Source organism: Chlorocebus sabaeus, chromosome 7 (genome assembly GCF_047675955.1).
Source record: "Chlorocebus sabaeus isolate Y175 chromosome 7, mChlSab1.0.hap1, whole genome shotgun sequence".
Taxonomy (NCBI): Eukaryota; Metazoa; Chordata; class Mammalia; order Primates; family Cercopithecidae; genus Chlorocebus; species Chlorocebus sabaeus.
This window is the reverse complement of record NC_132910.1, coordinates 46717967-46738687: the sequence shown is the minus strand read 5'-3', so window position 1 is coordinate 46738687 and position 20721 is coordinate 46717967. Positions and strand designations below refer to the sequence as shown.

Below are 20721 nucleotides of genomic sequence, written 5' to 3'. Positions count from 1 at the left end.
TACATAGATTATCCACATCATCATGACCTGGGAGCTTAGAATCTCAGACCCATAACACTTAATCAAAATCTTAGCAAGATCATCAAACCAGTCTTCACTAGGCACAGTGGCTCATAACTGTAATTCCAGCAGTTTGGGAGGCCAAGGCAGGAGGATCACTTGAGCCTAGGAGTTCAAAACCAGCCTAGAGAACCCTATCTCTACAAAAAATAAAAAAAAATGAAAGGCAGACATGGCGGTGTGTGCTACTCCAGGGACTGAGGTGGGAGGATCACTCGAGCCTGGGAGGTCGAAGCCACGGCTACAGTGAGCCTTCATCACACCACTGCACTCCAGCCTGGGCAACACAGCAAGACCCTGTCTCAGAAAAAACAAAACAAAACCACTCTACAGTACTGGTTCTCAGCAGTGGAGGCACAGTGGAATCACCTGGGAATTGTTAGAAACTACCAATGCTTATATCCCACCTAGAGATTCTGATTTAATAAATATGATACACAGCCAGGTTATCAAGATTTTTTTAAAGTTCTCCATGTGATTCTAAAATGCAGTTTGAGAAGCTCTGGTGTAAAGGACAAAGTTAAAACAAACAAATACACAAAAACGTCAGATTTGTCACTTCCAAACCAGTCAGTAAAACTTGGCAGATTCCCAGCTTCTAGCTAATGCTCCTTGGAGAAGCTTGGCTTGGCTGAGTGTACATTTGATAATAGCCACCTAATTGCTTTTCTCATTTGTTTGATTAATGTACCTATAGACAATGATTTTAGGCTAAATCTCCATTCTTTTAGGTGTGCACACAGTTCTCCACTCTGTTATATCATTTTCAACCTGTGCTCTGACTTGATGGGCCTCAGTTTGAGTTTAACAGAGTAATCTTCTGATAGACGTGGAGTTTTCTAGCTAATGGTTGCTGGACTCACTTTTCATGTTGGGTGGCATGTGGCAGTTTCCCTCTGTTAATTAGAACAAATGTGCCAATTATGTTAATGTTTCTCCCGATACCAATCAGTGAATAATTAGACACAACACATCTGTCTTTCACAGGAGAGTATAATAAGAAAGAAAACTGCAAGATGCTTTGCTCTCTATTATTGACATATATGATTAGACAATTCCTTAACCAATCATAAGGTTAACAAGTTTGTATATCAGAAGGGCAAAGGATGCCAAAAGTGATTTTTGGAGCTGAGAACCTCTCATTGTTAGCATGGTGCTGACCAAAGTCCACCTATCTCTCAAGTATCTCTGCAAAGATTTTCATTGGTCTTTCCTTCCTTTTTAACAACAACAAAAAATTACACTGTCCTTTTGGTAAAATGCAGGGATGTGGTTTATTTATCCTGAACTAAAGAAATAAACAAGTTCTTAAGTATTTGAAACCCTCAAAAAGTCAACTTTATGTAAAAGGTTATGCTAAAAGAAATCACAAAATTCAGCCTATAGGATCATATGGAAAGTGTTATAAACATGTAAATCAGAATCAGATTATAATTTGTTATAGTTTCTAGTTATATGTTTCCATAATATCTGAACTTTAGAGCATTCTGATTGAGGAGAAAAAAATGATTTTGTTTGTATTGTTATTTACTGGCATTTGCATTCCATACTTGGCAAGACTTTAGAAAGAGATGGAGTTATAGTCTAGTTATTTCATAATATAAGCAGTGCCTGCTTGTGTTGATTCCAAAAGTATGAGGAAGATACTTACAAAATCAACACATTAGTCTTCTTGAAGGTAGTCAAAGTGTATCCTAAAATAAAGCTTTTTGTTTCGTGTGGAGTTAAAAGTCTATACTTTCTGCTGAATATGGCTCACATTCCTAAATGCTTGATGATATTCAGCTATGTATTTGTATCATCCAAAGGTGCAACATCATCCTTTGTTACCGTAATGTCTATATTATTGTGATTACAAATATATTGCCCCTCTTGTTAGAAACAGAAAATAAGACTTGAACGTCAGATTATAAATGTTTTTCTTACTATGACACTAATTTCATTATTTTAAAAAGGAACAACTCAGAGAATACATTAAATATATTGGAAAATAGTTATGATTACTACTTCTAGTGTCAGACATTCCAGGAAAGCCCCAAATATATGAATCACCCTGGGACACATTCCTCCTGCCCAGGCCATTATGAAGAATGCAGCACTGAGGGAGAGGCCGTAGTTGTCCTTTTTAAAAATTATGTTACTTTGCGCCAGATAGTTGTCTTCTGTTTTTTAATAGTAAAGCATGAGCATAGTTATAATTTTAAAACTTTTGATAGCAAACCATGAGAAAAATTATTGGAAATAAAAATTGTTTGGAAAATAACTGTCTTATCTAAATGGGGTCCCGTTATATACACTCTAAATACAAGAACATGGGAATCTGTCTTTGGTAACATCATTTTTATGATGTTTAATAATAGAGAGGGGAGTGAACGAAGGTGAGAAAATGACTATGGAAAGTTAAGACTAAACTGGATTATAACTTATCCCATATTTAATGACCAGCTATAAATGGATAATCCACTGGAAAAGTTAATCCATATTTCTCTGTCTTTTCTGATACTATAAATAAATAAAAATTTAAACTGAAGAATAAAGTATTTAGGAAAGAGGTAACAGAGCATTTTTGAAATATGAGGGTTGTTGAATGCTGGAGTTGCTACTCAAAAGAAATTATGGAAGCCTGAGCTGTTGAAAAATGATCTCCATGTTTTGCTGCAAAACTTCTCTTTCCCTGACAGTACTTAGGCAGCCAATGGTTCTGACTGTTATAAAATAGCAGTAACAGCGAAACTATAAAACCATGAGTCTAGGAGCCATAAAAAGTTGCTTCTTAAATCACACTGCACACAAGTAGGGATGGCAGTTTTATACACCTTTTCTGGGAACATACCATATAGTGTCAATATGCTCTGGTCTAAAAATTGTAATCAAATTAGGAATCATTCATATTTGTTAATAAAATCATGTTAGTATTTTGAGAACACTGTGCCAGACTGAAGGCATCGGTAGAATTGAATGACCTCACTGTTGGAGGGATTTCCAAACACTTTCTCCTCCTACTGCAAGAGCTGGAACTGGTCCCCATGTAGAAAGGCTAGAGATATGACATCTCTTCTATACATACACTAGCAGGGATTGAAGCTGTAAATAAGATGACACTTTCCTCACTGGGAGTGTTTTATGAATGAAGACTCATAAACCACTACCTATAGTCCTGTGCAGCAGTAAATTGAAAATCAGATTTCTCTCAGGTGTTTTGTGGTTTTTTTTGAGATATTACTAATTCGGTATTATGAATTTGAAGATATGTACTTCTTAATAGAGACACTAAGGGGCACTGAATCATCATTGTTTAAAATACATTTAGGTAGGTATAGCTTTGTGTAGGCTCAAGTTAGTTCTAGGGAAGAGGCAATTAAATTACACTTATTGACTATCTCCTAATTTCAGGTGCTTTCTTTTCATATCTCATTTAAATCCTCCTACAACCCTTGGAGGGATGCACCCTGCACTTGTCCAGGTGAAGATTATGATTCTGGGAGCTTACTGCCTGCGCAAGGCTACAAGCTCAATTAGTGGGAGGACTGGGATTCAAAGCCATCTCTGCCTGACTCTAAAACACTTTTGTTTTTCTTATAACAAAAAAAAAAAGAAAAGAAAAATAGTTTTATTGACTGTATGCTTTTAAAATTTGATTCATTTAAATGACACAAATTGTCTGTGTGGTCTCATTTGATGAATTTTCATAAACTAATCAGATAAACCCCAAGCAAAAATGTATCTGGGGAAAAGTCATTCATTTAAAAAGTGTCACATGCATCTCATCAATATTCTAAAAGTAGAGTAAGCACATTTCATTGTGTTGTGTGTGATTATTTACACACACTTCTTAAATAATGAAAATTTTTAGAAATTATTGAATGGAAAAGAGAAATTCAACTTCAGCGTCCATTAATGACTCCATTATTGAAGAAGAATAAGACCGGAGGACCAAGTTTATAAAGAGAAGGCCACTGTGAGGAGATATTGTGATGGATTCACACCTATTGTGGTGTGAATCGATTACATCATATTCAGCACTTACTATATATTTTTTGTATTCGTTGAGCATCCAGATGGAATTATCTAAAAAGTAATTGGAAGTATGAATAGACCTTAAGAAAAGTCGGGACTGAAGCTAATGATTTGTGAGTTGTCAGCCTTGAGAATGAATAAAGTCACTCAGCCAGTGCGTATCTCATTCTCAAACCTGGCTGCACATTGAGATCACCTGAGGAGTTTTTACAAACACGGATTCTTGGGCCCTTTGTCTGCCCAATTAAATAAGAACCTTTGACGGTGGGGCCCAGGCATCAGGATGGCTTAAACGCTCCCCAGGTGATTCTGATGCAGGACAAAGAACCATGATATAAAGTAGAAGGAGGAGAAAATGAGAGAGAGGGAGATCCTTGAGAAGGACTGTATGAAAATGCTGGATGTTATCAAAGGACAAGTGAAAGAGGTTTCCAAAAGAACGGATAATCAAGTGGCAGGAAAGACAGCAGAGGGAGGCTTTTCAGAGGGACAGTGGAGCTGTTCGCCATAGAGAAGAGAAGATGGCTTTGGATTTAGCAACGAGAAAGGCCACTGGTCACCTTTGAAAGTGAAGTTTGAATAGAATGGGGAGCAGGAATCCAAACATGGCTAAATGGGAGAGTGAAAGAGCAGGTGCATAAAGAGGGATGGGGACTATTTCACTCTTTCAAGGAGCTTAGCCACTAAGGGAAAGAGACGTCTGAAGCATAGCTGGAGAGGGTGGGTATGTCAGCTTTAATTTTGTTGTTGGTTGGTTTTTAGGATAGAAGAGATGTGGGCATGTTTCTGGATTACTTGAGACTCAAAGAGCATTGGAGGAGTTGATATATTTTGGACTATTTAGTTTGTTGAAAGAGACATATGCCATCTGCTCAGATTAAGGAAAATCACAAAATTATTGAGTACTTTATTGATGACCCAGAGTCTCAACAGGCCTACAAGGAGAAGATTAGAAAGTTACCAGTGAGTGAATTTCTGAGTGCAAGATTTCAATTGGGAATGGTCTTGGGAGTGGCATGTAAACCTTCAAGTTCATGTCTTCTGCATAAACTTTCTCCTTTTTCCTAGTTGCTAACACATTTCAGCTGAAGTAGGATGACCCTATTTTTGTTGGTCTTTCATTGATTGTTGAATAAGGGCTCACAATGTGGAGATTGTTCCTAACAGAATTATATCACACTGTTGCTAAGCATCCTCAGCACAGAGCATGTTGCCTGAGAATGAAACAAACCACAGTGTTCAGTTACGCTGAACACAGTGAGTTCTAGCATCTGGATATGTATAAATAGATGGTGTCTTTAGGACAGAATTTAATGGAAAATGTGTCCATTGAAAATATTTTTAAATATCTTTCATTTTATGCTAGATATCATTCTTCCCTGTTCACTAAACTTATATCTTAATTTGTAAAAGTTATTTAAAGTAATAAGGACATGTTGTAGAATAAATTATTTACTCTGTAAAGAAATCACTGTAACACCAGCTTAAAGTTGTATAGAAGTCATCAAAAGTGCTTTCATATATAGTATATGCTTTTCAAACTACACAAGAGCCTTATGAGGGAGTTAGGACAGATACTACTTTTGTTGTAGAAGTAGAAAAGTAAGGTTGAGTGATTTTATGTGACTTGCTCAAGAGCATAGACTCAGTGAATGGCACAGCTGGGTCCTATCCCTGGGCTTTCGTACTTGAGACTTGAGTGTCTTTTGGCAAAATCTCACTGGTCTTCTGTGAAAGTGCAGCATAAATACAACTGCAGAGGCATCCAAGAGAAATATTCAGAGAGTTCCATTCACTGACTTCCAATTCCCACTCCTATTACCCTGTTCTCTAGTCTTCTCAGTTCTCAGCCTTCCTCATTTTCCCTTGGTAAAATTTCCTGCTTGGTAACAGAACCACTATCCTCTCATGCCCTAGTGAAGTGTTCTTTAAAATTTTTGCTAGCATATCCCTAAAAGACTTGAAAAATACATATCTCCTTGCACATTTTACGTTGGTATCTAAAAAATATTATCAAACAATTAAATAGTGGGAAAAGATACCATGTCTGTGTATATTATAAACATTTGACATCTTTAAAAAGAACTGTTAGATGACTTAAAGTTATCCAATGGAATGCAGACACCATAATGATGTCTTACTCAACATTACCAATTAAGAAAATGTAAGAACAAACTCTTCTTTAATAGTAGGAAAACTTACCAGGCGCAGTGGCTCACGCCTGTAATCCCAGCACTTTGGGAGGCTGAGGCAGGTGGATCATCTAAGGTCGGGAGTTCGAGACCAGCCTGACCAATATGGAGACACCCCATCTCTACTAAAAATACAAAATTAGCCGGGCGTGACAGCACATGCCTGTAATCCCAGCTACTCGGGAGTCTGAGGCAGGAGAATTGCTTGAACCTGGGAGGCAGAGGTTGTGGTGAGCCGAGATCACGCCATTGCACTCCAGCCTGGGCGACAAGAGTGAAACTCCATCTTAAAAAAAAAAAAAAAAAAAAAATTGTACGAAAACTTACAGTATTCCTTTTTCTATTTTAACTTATATTTCTATACCATTTCCCCCATAGGTTTTTACTCTAATAGAATAAATTTTAGGCATAAAAATTTCTATTGGTCATCGTATTTCTCTGTAATAAAAATTTGCATATAAGCTTTATTTCCTTTGACCATAGGGATCAAATTGTTATTTTTTTTTGTAAAAACCCAAATGTACTACAAGTTTTGATAAATAATTGGCATAAAGACTGAATTTTTATTGGAAATACAGCTTTTAATAGGAGAAATGGGGTTTTCATCCCTGTTCCCCTGTCCAGGTAGCTCATTTAGCCGAGTTTGAATGTTACTTACTGCTGAAATGAAACAGGATAAAATCAATTACATTTCTATCTGTCATTTATAATAAATTCAAATACTGAGAACCTTCTCATACATAAGTAAATAGGAATATGTGGAGTTATGTTGTACCAATGTCCCTCAACTCTGCACGTCTTCCAAGTTACAGGTCAAAAATTGCATAGCGATCTGTCATCAAAATTTATGTTCAGTGACCCATCATTTGACATATTAGGCCCTCCTTCAGTTTTGATGAAAGCAAAGAATTCAAACCACCTGATTTGCAAAGAGGATTTGTCGCCCAGTTATTATAGTCCCTTATTTTCTCAACTACCACACTAATATTCCCAATTATTCCCTTATCTGGTGCCCTAGAGGTTTTTACAGTCTCATGTAATGTATGATGATAAGATTTTCATGCAAGAGATGTCTTTCTTCTGAAAAGCAGAGTGCAAGTTCTTAGAGAAATTATAAGAAGGAATGCAGACCAGGCGCAGTGGCTCATGCCTGTATCCAGCATTTTGGGAGACTGAGGCAGGTGGATCACAAAGTCAGGAGATTGAGAACATCCTGGCTAACATAGTGAAACCCTGTCTCTACTAAAAACAGAAAAAATTAGCTGGGCATGGTGGCATGCCCCTGTAGTTCCAGTTACTCAGGAGGCAGAGGTTGCAGTGAGCCGAGATGGCACCACTGCACTCCAGCCTGGGCGACAGAGCGAGATTCCGTCTCAAAAAAAAAAAAAAAGAGAAAGGAAGGAATGCATATGAAAGTTAAAGATATACTGATTACCTTAAAAATATGTTTGTTTGTATATCCCTTAGAAATTTTTGCATACTGCTGGATACTTGAATCCAGTCCTACCTTGAAACCCTAGCACTTTGAACTCTTCTTTATCTACAGTCTTCCCTTATTTATATGCCATGTTGTAGAATACTGTATATGATTTAGTTTGTTATTTCTCCAGGTCATTTACATGTAAAGAGATCCTTCTAATGATGGAATTTAAAATCGGTCTCTCCTAAAGACATTTCAAGTCATTGTCATAAATTGGGGGGAGCGATTTTGGAGAGGAAGGAGGCTTTCCTGATGCCCCTAAAATCAAAGCACACCCAATTCTAGTTCTAGCTCTGAAAGTAAATCTGCATTGGTCCTATGAGTGACGGGGTCATGTTGATAACAGAAAGTGTGTCCAGTGCTTCTTTTCTAAAGATCTCTCTGCTTCCCTGGGGACACCAGCCTGAGGACAGCCTCAACCCAAGTCCTGGAGTAGCTAAAATGTATATGTCTTGGTGTCCCAGCTTTTTCCAGCCCCCATCTCGTAATCCGCAACCCACTCTGTCAAGGCTGAAGTCTGTAGCACTGTAGTTGGCTCCTCCTGGTTCTTGGCTCTATGGACAGAAAAGAGTCCAGAACTCAGACGGTCCTGAATTCGGATCTCTGCTCCTTTCTGAGCTTGTAAACCTGTGCAAGCTCTTCCCTGTCAGCATCATTCTTCTCATCTGAAAATTGGGAGTGCAACTACCTCCTTCACAGGCTGCTGTGAGGAGGAACCACCGAGTACAAAGTACCTAGCTGGGGACCCGGAATGCACCCTGCAAACTTCTTGTTTTTCTCCATTTTTACCTTTGGGCGACTTCTCACCATCCCTCCCACCTGCTTCTCTGTCCTCACAATTTCAGCACCAGGAAAATGTTCTTCTTTTGAACTCTCTCTGCTCCCTAAAGCCAGGTCAGGATTCTCATGATTTGCATTAGGGAGTACAAGGTGCTCTCTTCCCCTCCAGCTCACATCCCCTACTTTTCCCACCCTAAAGAATGGTAATTATTCTATCACCACAGCATGTGTCCCATAATTTTCACTTCTCCTTTCCCATTGGACCAGCCCATCTGCCTCAGAATCCTTTCTGTGGGGAGAGAGAGAAGCAAAGAAGAGAGCTCAGGGACAACCACTCCGTGGGTGTCATCAAAGCCGTGAATAGAAGGCTGCTGGATGTGGCAAGGTCACCAAGTCTGCCCAGAAAGATCAGAAGGCTAAATGAATATCATCCCTAATACCTGCCACCCCAGTCTAAATCAGTGGTAGAAGTATGGGCCCAGAACTGTTTGTTTCAATTGGCCGTTTAAGTTTAATGGTAAAAGACTGGTTAACAATAACAATGCATCATAAAACCTTCAGAAGGAAAGGAGAATGTTTTGTGGACCACTTTGGGTTTTTTTGGTTTGGTTTTGCATGCGGCAGTTAAGAGTTTTTAAAATCTACAGTTTTTAATGGAAACAACTTGACCAAAAATCTGTCACAGAATTTTGACTCCGATGAAAACAAAGTTTAATGAGGAAAAAAAAAAAAAAAAGATGGGGGACAGTCCGTTTTGGGGGACCAATGTGGTCATAGGACCAACATAGGTGTACTTTCAGGGTGGTAGGGAAAGCAGAGGTGGCTGGAAGAAAATTGTGTCTCTTAGGGGCATGGATAAGGGTGTTGAAGCCAATGAAATGTATGCAATGGTATGGGGCTGGTAGACTGATGTCATTAAAAGAACAAGTAGACTAGCTTGAAGTACTAGGAGAAAAGAAATGGAAAACCCACAAAAGTAAATTAAAAACTATAAAAATATAGATGGTCTAGGTAAAAATAATAGTAATATGAATTGCCTATCATTTATGCCTTATTACCAACTATGATAGTGAATATTTCTCATTTATTTTAATAACTTGTCTTTGATTAAAAATCTTTTCTACTTATTTTTTAAAAATTGATAAAGTATGTTTTCTTATAATTTAGAATTAGAAAATAATTTTTATAAAGATTAATTAAAATGTTAATACCTATGAAGCAAATGCATGCTAATGACATCTCTAGAATTATGAACTCATAGTTTAAAGGAAAATATGTATTTAGGGTTAGCATACAAACAATATTGGCCAATGTAATACTCAGTTACTTATATATTTGTAGTGCAACCTTAAAGAGGTGTAACCTAATATTGAGTGGACTTTGCCTCATAGAAATGCCAGCGAAGGCTGAAAGGACTCAGGTGTTAAATGTTTTTTTAGTTTTCAGATTAACACCATTTCCTTTTCATTTTTTAGGGTTGTTTGGGGTTTGTCTCACCTGTTTTAGTATATCCTTAACTAAATGTTAATAATTATTTTCAAATACTTACTGTATGCCAGACAGTAAGTGTTTTGTGTTTTAATTCATTTAGTTTTTAAGAACATTATAATGGGTTCTAGAATTATCTTCATTTTGTAAATGAGGACTCTAAGGCATACAGAAGATAAAACACTCGCCCATGGGTGACATCCACAGCCCCAAAATCGCAGAAGCAGTTGAAAGCAGCCCTCTTAACTGGTACTTCAGGAACTGCTCCTTAGAGTAAGATGCTTGATTGCACACAGTGGGACTAAGAACACCAAACAACAGCAGAATATGCAAACCGGTCATTCTAATGTTGCCTTGTAACTATTTTTAGTACTTGTTAGTAAAATCCCATGCCTTTATAAACACTTGAGTAAATTGGTTCAAATATGCCCCAAATCATTGAAAGGATGCAGTTACTGAACCACAAGGACAGAAGTTGTTTGAACATTATTTGACATCTCTGCAACCATGACAACAAGTCCTGGTTTATGGTTGAAGTCTTTATTGTTTTCTGAACTTCAACCTATTTTTCTTTCTCTTTGAAAATTTTGTACATAACTCAAAATAACTTCTAACTCAGAAAGACTTCTTTCTTGTATAAATCAGTTTATTTAATGGGAGGAGTAGAGAAAATAGAAGCCACAGGTTGAAATCAACAAAAAGCATTGAAATGACCAAAATATGAACAGAATTCTATGACCAGACCAGAGTACTGATTCCTGGTTAACCAAGATTAGCTTACAAATAAATAGCTTTGCAACAATATAATTAACTATATACTATTGAATGCAATAAATTTCTAACACAACAAAAGATTCTGTGTTGTTTCTTGGAATTTTATATACAGTGTATATAAGGAGACTCACCGTGGAATTGTTTCACATGGAAGAATGTTAGTTTTGCAGTGTGTGTTCTGGAAATATTGCATGAAAAGGTTATATATTTTAAATTGTATGTTATGGCTCTTATATTGATTTCTCTTGCTGATTCAGACAATCCTTTACATGATAAACAGAATTATTCTCACACATTGTTTTCCTTGCCATTCGTCTTCTAAGTTTTATTAATGCTTTATCATTTTTATCTGAGCCACAAAGGTAATAAATGTTGTTGCAGTCACGCTGGCCCTGCAAATACCCTTTCTATCAATATCCACGTTCAGTTCTTAATGCTAAGATAAAGCTGATCCAAGAGAAGCAGAGGTCCTCAGCGTTATTTTTTAAAATTATTTCAAAACTTTAAGAGAAAAACTCACTCTGTTCATGGAAATAATGGGAATTTTTAGCAACTTAACTGTTGTCAGAATCATGCTGTGCTAGCTGGATTCCTTATGAGATCAGCCCAAATCGGAATCATTATACTTTCTACCCTCAATTATTTTCTGCCTCCTGTATCCCTGCTCCATACATGGGTCCTCAAGCCTGAAACTGAAGATGAGTCCCGCTTGCACACCCCTTTCCAATACCATCAACTCGTAAGTACTGTCCTCTGTCCCTTCCAATTATTGTCTGAATCCATTTTTTTCCTGCCTGTCTCCTATCCCCATGCCACTTTTTTCTTTTCCTTTTTTTTTTTTTTTTTTTTTTTTTTTTTGGGAGACAGGGTCTTACTGTGTCACCTAGGCTGGAGTGCAGTAGTGCACTCATAGCTCTCTATATCCTTGACCTCCCAGGCTAAAGCCATCCTCCTGCCTTAGCCTCCCGAGTAGCTGGAAATACAAGCACATACCACCATGCCCTACTAATTTTTGCATTTTTCTTATAGAGGTATGGTCTCACTATGTTGTCCAGGCTGGTTGTAAGAACTTTAGTGCTGACACTGAACAGGAGAAGGAGCCATTAGGAGGGTTTGAGATGAGGTATAGTGTGACGGTTGATACTGAGTGTCAACTTGATTGGATTGAAGAATGGGAAGTATTGATCCTGGGTATGTCTGTGAGGGTGTTGCCAAAGGAGACTAACATTTGAGTCAGTGGACTGGGAAAGGCGGACCCACCCTTAATCTGGGTGGGCACCGTCTAATCAGCTGCCAGTGCAGCCAGGATAAAGCAGGCAGAGAAACATAAGAAGTCTAGACTGGCCTAGCCTCCCAGTCTACATCTTTCTTCTGTGCTGGACTCTTTCCGCCCCTGAACATTGGACTCCGAACTCTTTAGTTTTGGGACTTGAACTGGCTGTCCTTGCTCCTTAGCTTGCAGATGGCCTATTGTGGGACTTTGCAATCATGTGAGTTAATACTTAATAAAGTCATATATACACACACACACACACACACATATGTATATGTATATATGTGTGTGTGTATATATACACATATATATATACACACACATAACCATATATATATATATATATGGTTCTGTCCCTCTAGAGAACCCTGACTCATACATATAGTATGCTCTGACTTTTGATGCATCACTCTAACAACAGTCTTGAAAATAGACAGTTGAGTGTTCAGGGGAAAAGCAGAAGATAAGACAGACAATGATTGCAGTAATTCAGGAAGGAAATGATAGTGACTTGGACCAGGAAGAGGTGGCAGGGAGGGAATGAGAAGTGGTCGGATTCCTAATGTGTGCTTCTGTAACATTGAATGGGCTAAGAAAGAGGGAAAAAGCAGTCAACACTAAGTCAGTTTTTGTCTAAGTAGCTGGAAGGCTGCATTTGGCATTAAGTGAGGTGCATAAGACTGTGAGAGGAGCAGGTTTGGAAAGGCGGTTCAGGAAGTCATTATCAGACAACCAAGCGGAGCTGCATGAAGACAGTTGGATATACGAGTCTGGAGTTCAGGGGTGGGGTTTGGGCTGGAGATAAATTTAGGAGTCATCTGTGTGAGACTGGTTGAGCTCACCAAGGAAGTGAATATGAATAGAAAATAGAAAGCAGCAGAATTCCAAGGACTGAGCCACAGGGACACAAATGTTAGCCTAAGGAAGCTGTGAGACATGAAGCAATGTAGGACAAAACCCAGGAAAGTGTCCTGTCCGGAGAAAGCAAGTCAGGAGGAGGAAGCGAGTAACCAGATCACATGCTGCTGTGAGTCAAGTAAGATGAGCACTAAGTCCTCAGCAGCACATTTAGCAAAGAGAAAAGAGCAGCTATGGTGAAGCAGTGGAAGTGAACACAGATTAGAACAGGTTCAGTGGGGAATTGAAGACAGTGAATGTAAACAACTATGAGGCAGGGCAAGCAGAGAAATATAGGTGGTGGGCCGGGGGTGAGTAGAGGCAGAAACGGGTGAGAAGGGTTTTTGTTCTAAACTTTAAAAATTAACAGCACATCTGTGGGCTGGTGGAAATGATTCAGTATCAAGGGAAATTGAATAATTTAGGAGAGAAAGAAGAGAATTGCTGGGACTTGCCCTTGAATAGAAGAGCGAGACTAAGATGCGGAGTACAAATCTGAGGTGACAGATAGGAACACAGAGAGCTCCCCCAGTGATAGGAAAGAGGGTGCAGATGGGGGTGGGCACACAGATAGTGGGAGCGCTTGAAGATCTCTTGTGATTGTCAGTTTTCTCAGTGACATGGAAATCTTGGTCATCAGCTGAAAGTGAGGCTAGAAGGGGAGGTAGTGGAGAGGAATGTGAAATAGTTATCTAGGAGAAGGGGAGAGTGAATAATGAAAATACAGCAGCCTTCTTGGCAGAAATAAAGGCCCACTTGTGATCTGTTATGAATTTTAAGATGAGCTCACTCTCCATGGCTGTTTACATCCATGTTCCACCTCAAGAACACAGAAGGGGAGGCCGGGCACGGTGGCTCACACCTGTAATCCCAGCACTTTGGGAGGCCGAGGCGGGCAGATCACTTGAGATCAGGAGTTCAAAACCAGCCTGGTCAACATGGTGAAACCCCATCTCTACTAAAAATATAAAAATTAGCTGGGCATGGTGGTGGACACCTGTAATCCCAGCTACTGGGGAGGCTAAGGCACGGGAATTGCTTGAACCTGGGAGGTAGAGGCTGCAGTGAGCTGAGATCACACCACTGCACACAGTGAGACTTTGTATAAAAAAAAGAAAAAGAAAAGAAACCACAGTGGGGTTGTAGGCAAATAGTGGCCAAGTGAGTATCTCGAAGTGACAAAGGGATGAGAGCGTTGATGGCATACTGCAAGAATCATATATACAGTTAGACATTGGAATTTACACTTGAAAGTCTGAGAAACAAATTGGCAAAATCAATAGATTGTAGGTGCTGGTGAAGGATTGTTGAATTCAATATCTTAGAGTGAATAGGAAAGACAGAAAAGGGTAAAGGAAAGGATAATTGGAACTAAGTTTATGGAGGAGTTGTAACTGATGATAAGGACAAGAGCTAAATCATGCTTCTCAAACTTTAGTATGTATATAAACCCCCTGAAGTTCTTATTAGGATACATATTTTGATTCGGTAATAGGTGGGCAGAGCCTTAGATTCTATATGTCTATCAAGCTCCCAGTGACACTCATGCTATTGATTCAGGGATTGCATTTTTAAGGGCAATGATCTAGACTGGTATTTCTCAACCTTAACAGTAAATTACAACCCTCGAGGAACTTAAAACACACTGATGCTAGACCGGTGAATTGGAGTTTTGTGGGTTGGATTTAGCTTCTCTGGGTTGAATTTAGAATTCATATATTATAAATGTTTTCCACATTATTCTACTGTAAAGTGGGGTTGGAAACCTTTGGCCTCTAATGTGTGACTTTAGAGGATAAGATCATTGCAGGATGGAAGGTCATGGAACTGAAGGGCCAAGATGTTGGAAGTGTCATCTTTGTGGTTATTAAACTCTTCAGAAATTATGCTTTAAATAAAGTGACTATAAGCCCAGAGGTCTGTAAATAACTGCAAAAAAAAAAAAAAGAGTCAAAATTGGGTGATATAATCTGATGGCATGAGATTTAAGGTGAAGATGTTTAGAGAGAACAGTCTGAAAGACACAATCCTGAGCAAGGACAGCACTTACCCATCCCCAGACCCAGTGGCATGTTGGATTTGGGAAATCGAACATCCACCCCTTCAGAGGACTCCGGAGGCAACAATGGCATCAGAAAGGCGTAGACTTTAGTATGAGAAAAATGTAAAGGAAACAATCTAAAAAGAGACTGAAATGTTAGAAGATTTTCATGCTGTCTTCCAGGCAGTATGGAAGAGTGTCAGGACTTCTGGGGTTGGTTATGTGTAGCCCCTGGTATTCCAGCACAGAAGGTGAGGGGTGGCCTGCAGTCCTCACTGAGCCTCTCGAGGAGAGGAAACGATTGTCTCAGAGCAGAGTGCTGTGATATGGCTGGCAGCCCTGGGGTGTTGGGAACTGTGGGGTATTGTCAGAAGCTGGAGGAGTCCTGGGCCCGCCTCTTCATTCCCGCAGCTATTTTCTAGCTGTAGAACCCTTTGTTTCTTGAAACAAAGGCGTGAAAGCAAATCCAGTGTGGAAAACAGATAAAAGCAGAGTTTCTGTGATTCCAGTGGGAGTTAGGGGAGGAGAGCAGTGCCCCCCACAGGGGCCATCAAACATCAAACACGGCTGGGGCTTCTCAGCGGTCCTGAGGTTCAGGTCAGAACCACTGCTCCAGCATAGGCAAGAGACATCCAAGGCAAATGCGTAATTATGTATAATCGAGTAAAGATTATATACCCAACAATCATGTCTCTTCAAATCTTTTGTCAACCGTGCAGACTGAACACTTTCTTCCATGTGATAAACTCTTCACACAAACAAGTGCTTTCTAATATCCCTTGAGACTTCTTTATGTCATTTATGATTAGGATAACATCATTTACGTAAGAGGACCCATAGTTTTGAATAGCTATGGGTTCTCCAGAGGCAAACTATGAACCAAAGTTATGAATGTGAGTAGTCTTTTAAGAAAGCGCTTCCAGGAGAACCCTGTAAGCGGGCGAGCAAGCAGGGGAGAAAAGAAGCCTAGTACAGGTTGAGTGTTCCTTATACAGAATGTGTGAGACCAGAATTGTTTTGGACTTCAGGTTTTGGAGTATTGGCATATACATAATGAGATATGTGGGGAATGGGACCCAAGTTCAAACATGAAATTCATTTGTTTCATATGCATGTTATGCACACAGCCTGTATGTAATTTTATATAACATTTTAAACAATTTTGTGCCCAAAACAAAGTTTGTGCACACTGAACCATCAGAAAGCAAAGGGATCACTATGACAATCTATGGTTGTTTGGTGTCACTGTCATTCCCTTGGGGATGCTGAATAAACTGTGTGTTACGCACCTGCATTTTGATTACAACCAATCATGAGGTCATGTGTGGGATTTTCTACTTGTGGTGTCATGTTGGTGCTCAGAAAGTTTCAGATTTTGGAGTATTTCAGATTCCAGATTTTGGGATTAGGTATGCTCCATTTATAATAGTGTCAGTTAAGGTCCAGTCTCAAGGATATAGCTTCAGCCTCATCCCTCCAAGGGACTTCTGGAAAGTAACAGCTCAGATTCTGACCCAATGGGACAGAAGCCATATTTCTGCACCCATTAGTCAATGGCTAATGGGGAAGTTATAAAAAATCCTAGGCACATTCAGGCAAAAACAATCCATGAGCCTGAGGGCTGCTCTTCAGAGAAGAGGGCCAGGTATGAGTACTTGAAAGAGAAGCATACTGAGCACAAAAATTGTAGAAGGGATACAAGAACAACTGGGAGTAAGGGAGTCTGTCCATGCTTTGTGTGATAGGAAGATTTCTTTAGAAGGACATAGATAACAACCTAGGTAAAGATTCCACTCAAAAACTATTAATTTCAACTTTTAATTATCATCAAAGAGATTTTTAACAGTATAAATTGGCCACCTTCTCCCATGTACTTCCAGCAGGATCGTATTTCCACACATAGGGTGAAACGTTGAGAAAATCCAGGTCAAGTTAATATGAGTATATATCTCAGAGATACCCAGGCATAGCCCTGACTGAATGTGCAGTCTGTATTTGAAAACAAAATACATATTTAAAACACCCACTGTTTTAAATAGATTCTATTCTTTTTCTCACTACCTTGAGTGCAAATATCAAGAATGTTTAGCTTTTTCAGCATTTACATCATTACAAATAGTTTATCTACTCTACAACCTCATACTTTTCTATATTTCAAGATTGTTGTTGATTTTTATTTTTCTCTATAAATGTTGGCTTCTCTTCTAAGGATTAGAGGAGCATTATTTGAGAGTCCCTGCCTTAAATGTAATTTAGAGTTGTGCAATGTCAAACCCACTGACAGATTTAGAGATTAATTTCTAGACCTCTTGTGGTGTTAGAGAAGCTCCTTAAGGTTTTGAAAATGGCAACAATATTGACTCCCTACCACTAAAGGTTACCTGTATCCACATTCACCCTAATTCAAAAGCAGAGTTTGAGTGTGGTAAATATCAACATTGTTTGTTGTTTTGCTTTATGGAAAAACCTGTGCATAGAAAAAAAAGGCAACTGCCAGAATAAGAAATAGTTTACCTCCAGAAGAACAGCTTATAACGGTATGTTTCCTCTCTTTATTCAGCAAATATAACATCACTATTACTACATTAATATTATTCACATAGAAAAAAATAGTTCAGTAGTTTTAAATGGTCATGTCTTAAGGTCAGGTTCCCCAAAAGCACCCCCTGAGCCAAAGATTTAAATGTTAGTATTATACAAAAGGAGGGATTTGAGTATGATTTGTAAGCTATTCAGATTGTATTAAAAATTGGTAGAAAAACTTAAAAAAAACTTGGCTTAGATACATCTCCAAATATGTGTTTTGCTACATTTTGAAGTCAGTGTATTTTCAGGGATATTTAATCCATATGTTTCAGTGAGGCTACACGTAAATCATCCAAATGTTATTTTATTACAGCTATGTGATGTCTAAAATGCCTTTTGTGCTTTTAAAAATAGTCTTTCTATTCTTTTCTGAAAAGCAGCAGGTAAGTTGCCAAGAGTAAACAAATCAAATAGCAAAAGGTTTGAGTTCAGTTTGAAACGCTTATCCTATTATTTTTGATTGGGTTCTGAACTTGGCAGCACACATTCCCCATTTCCCCATTTGTGCCTGCAGGGCAAAGTGAAAACAATTTGAACACTGAATTTCCCAACTGGTTCATTGACATTTGAGAATAATGTAGTACAGACAGAATCAGCATGTTTGGCAGGTGAGTGATACTTAACATGACCTTGGAAAGTTACTTCCCACCAGTTTGCAGAAGTTCATGGCCTGGAACAACATTGTACATATTATAAAACACAGGTATCGCTTCTTGGCCTTTTGGCTAAGATCAAGTGTACAAAATACGGGTTAGGACAGGCAGCCATCAAGGAATCCATGCTGAGGATTTATCTATTTTTCTCATGTATCTTTAGGTGGAATGGTTGAAAAATGAAGACATAATTGATCCCGTTGAAGATCGGAATTTTTATATTACTATTGATCACAACCTCATCATAAAGCAGGCCCGCCTCTCTGATACTGCAAATTACACCTGTGTTGCCAAAAACATTGTTGCCAAGAGGAAAAGCACAACTGCCACTGTCATAGTCTATGGTGAGTGGCCCTTCAGGGTCTCAATCTAGTTCATGTCTAACTAGTTTCTCATTGGCATCGGTATCTTAACTTTAAAATATCAAGCTAGAAGCCCTTTTTTTAAAATTTCATTTTATCTGAGACAGGGTCTTTCCCTGTCACCCAGGCTGGCATGCAATGGCATGACCATAGCTCATTGTAGCCTCAACCTCCTGGGCTCAAGGGATCCTCCCACCTCAGCCTCCTCTGGAGTAGCTGGTATTACAGGCATGCACCACCATGCCCGGTTCTAGAAGCTCCTTTTCAATCTCCATCGTGGCTTCTTTGCTGCTTTTCACAGGGGCAGTGAGGTTTAATTGCTTCCCCGGTACTGATATGAAAGGATAGGCTCGGACATTCTCAACCCTTTCTCAGCCAGCTTCCAGGAAAGTGAAGAAAGCCTTCCTGGGTGGCTGCTGTCCCCTCTTCTCTCCAGAACCTGTACCGCCAAGATCTACATTGAGTTCTGCAGATGAATGTGCTTCTATCAGCCTGCTGATGTTTCTGTGGACCTAACCTCAGTCTTATCGTTGCAAACCCTCAGAAAGCGGGAGCTGACCTGTTCCCAAAATACATTAGAGCAATTTTAGCTTCTTAGAACTCATTCTACTCACTCCATCAGAGGTGTGCGGAGTGAAGATAAGGGCTGCCTTGTCTGGCCAAGTGGCCCTAATCCTAACAATATGGTAAAATCCAACAAAGTGACTTCTTAGGAAGCTTCCTCTCATGCCCTGGTCCTTTCTAAGCCAGCTCATCTCTAAACCTATCAATCCTCTGGAAGTACTAAGCAATTTCATACCCCATTTTGATGTGACACATATACTTTTATCTCCCTGTGTGGTTTAGCACTCAGTTATTTTCCAGTCATTTCATGAGTAGTTTCATCTCCCCAGCTAAGGTTAAGCTCCTTGGTAGACTGAGAGACTGATCTGTATATTTGCATATTTCTTACAATGTTAGACATCTAATAGTTTCTCATATTATTGATGTTTTACTGTCTCAGAGGAAATTGAACAACGTGGGAAGTATTTTGAGGTTATGCCACTGCCAGAATGATATGCCCATGCCTCACCACCTCTTAGAACACAATGAAGATTTTCATCACTGTTTTAGTGTTAAACTCCATGGGCCTTGGTGTCTTATTGACTGAAGGAGGGACAGCCACTGGCAAGTATGTGGCTCATGGTACAGTCAGTCATGTGTCACTTAATGATGGGGACACACTCTGAGAATTGCATCGTTAGGTGATTTCATCGTTGTGAGAACATCATAGTGTATTCACACAAACCTAGACGGTATAGCCTACTGCACACCTAGGATAGAGGGTATAGCCTATTACTCCTAGGCTACAAACCTGTATACTGTGTTACTGTACAGAATACTGTAGGGAATTGTAACAAAATGGTATTTGTATATCTAAACATAGAAAAGGTACCGTAAAAATAAGATATCAAAGATTAAAAAAAAAAAGGTACACCTGTATAGGGCACTTACTATGAATGAAGCTTGCAGCCCCGTAAGTTGCTCTGGGTGAGTCAATGAGTGAATAGTGAGTGAATGGCAAGGCCAAAAGGACATTACTGTACACTGCTGTAGACTTTGTGAACACTACACTTAGGCTATAGCACATATGTAGAAAAAGTAAAGTAATACCCCACAATGTTACAACAGCTATGAGGTTATTAGGTGATAGGAATTTCTCAGCTCTGTTATAACCTTATGGAACAAACCATTATTGTATATGAAGTCTGTCCTTGACCGAAATGTTACGGGGTACATGATAGGACTGAAGGAATTAAGAATTTGTCACCCCAGAATATGCCACTTGGCGTATTGACTGTTTTCTACATTAAAGATCCTTGAGAAACAGCAGACTCGAGATCACTCTGATAAACCTTCTAACTCTTAAAAGCAGGAGAGGAGATTTTCAACTGAAAGATGGCTTCCCTATACTAGAAGGAAAGTAACATTCTTATCCTCAAGGACAGGAAGTTGAGACCAGGGGGAAGTTAAGATCCAGATAATTCTGTATTGATCTTATTAAAATAACTCTTAATCTTCTTTTAGCATTACCACATAATTTACTTTTTCACAACTTACTACTCTTTGTCCGATTCA

General features: G+C 39.0%; 1 protein-coding gene across 2 annotated transcripts in view; it reads left to right on the top strand.

Annotated features, from left to right (window-relative positions):
- Positions 1 to 20721, top strand: part of UNC5C (unc-5 netrin receptor C) — a 383755-nt gene that overhangs the window by 284499 nt on the left and 78535 nt on the right. For both annotated transcript variants that reach the window (XM_007999311.3, XM_007999310.3), the window contains exon 5: positions 18405 to 18585. In XM_007999311.3, the coding sequence (XP_007997502.2) occupies positions 18405 to 18585 (181 nt within the window). The remainder of the gene's footprint in view (positions 1 to 18404; positions 18586 to 20721) is intronic.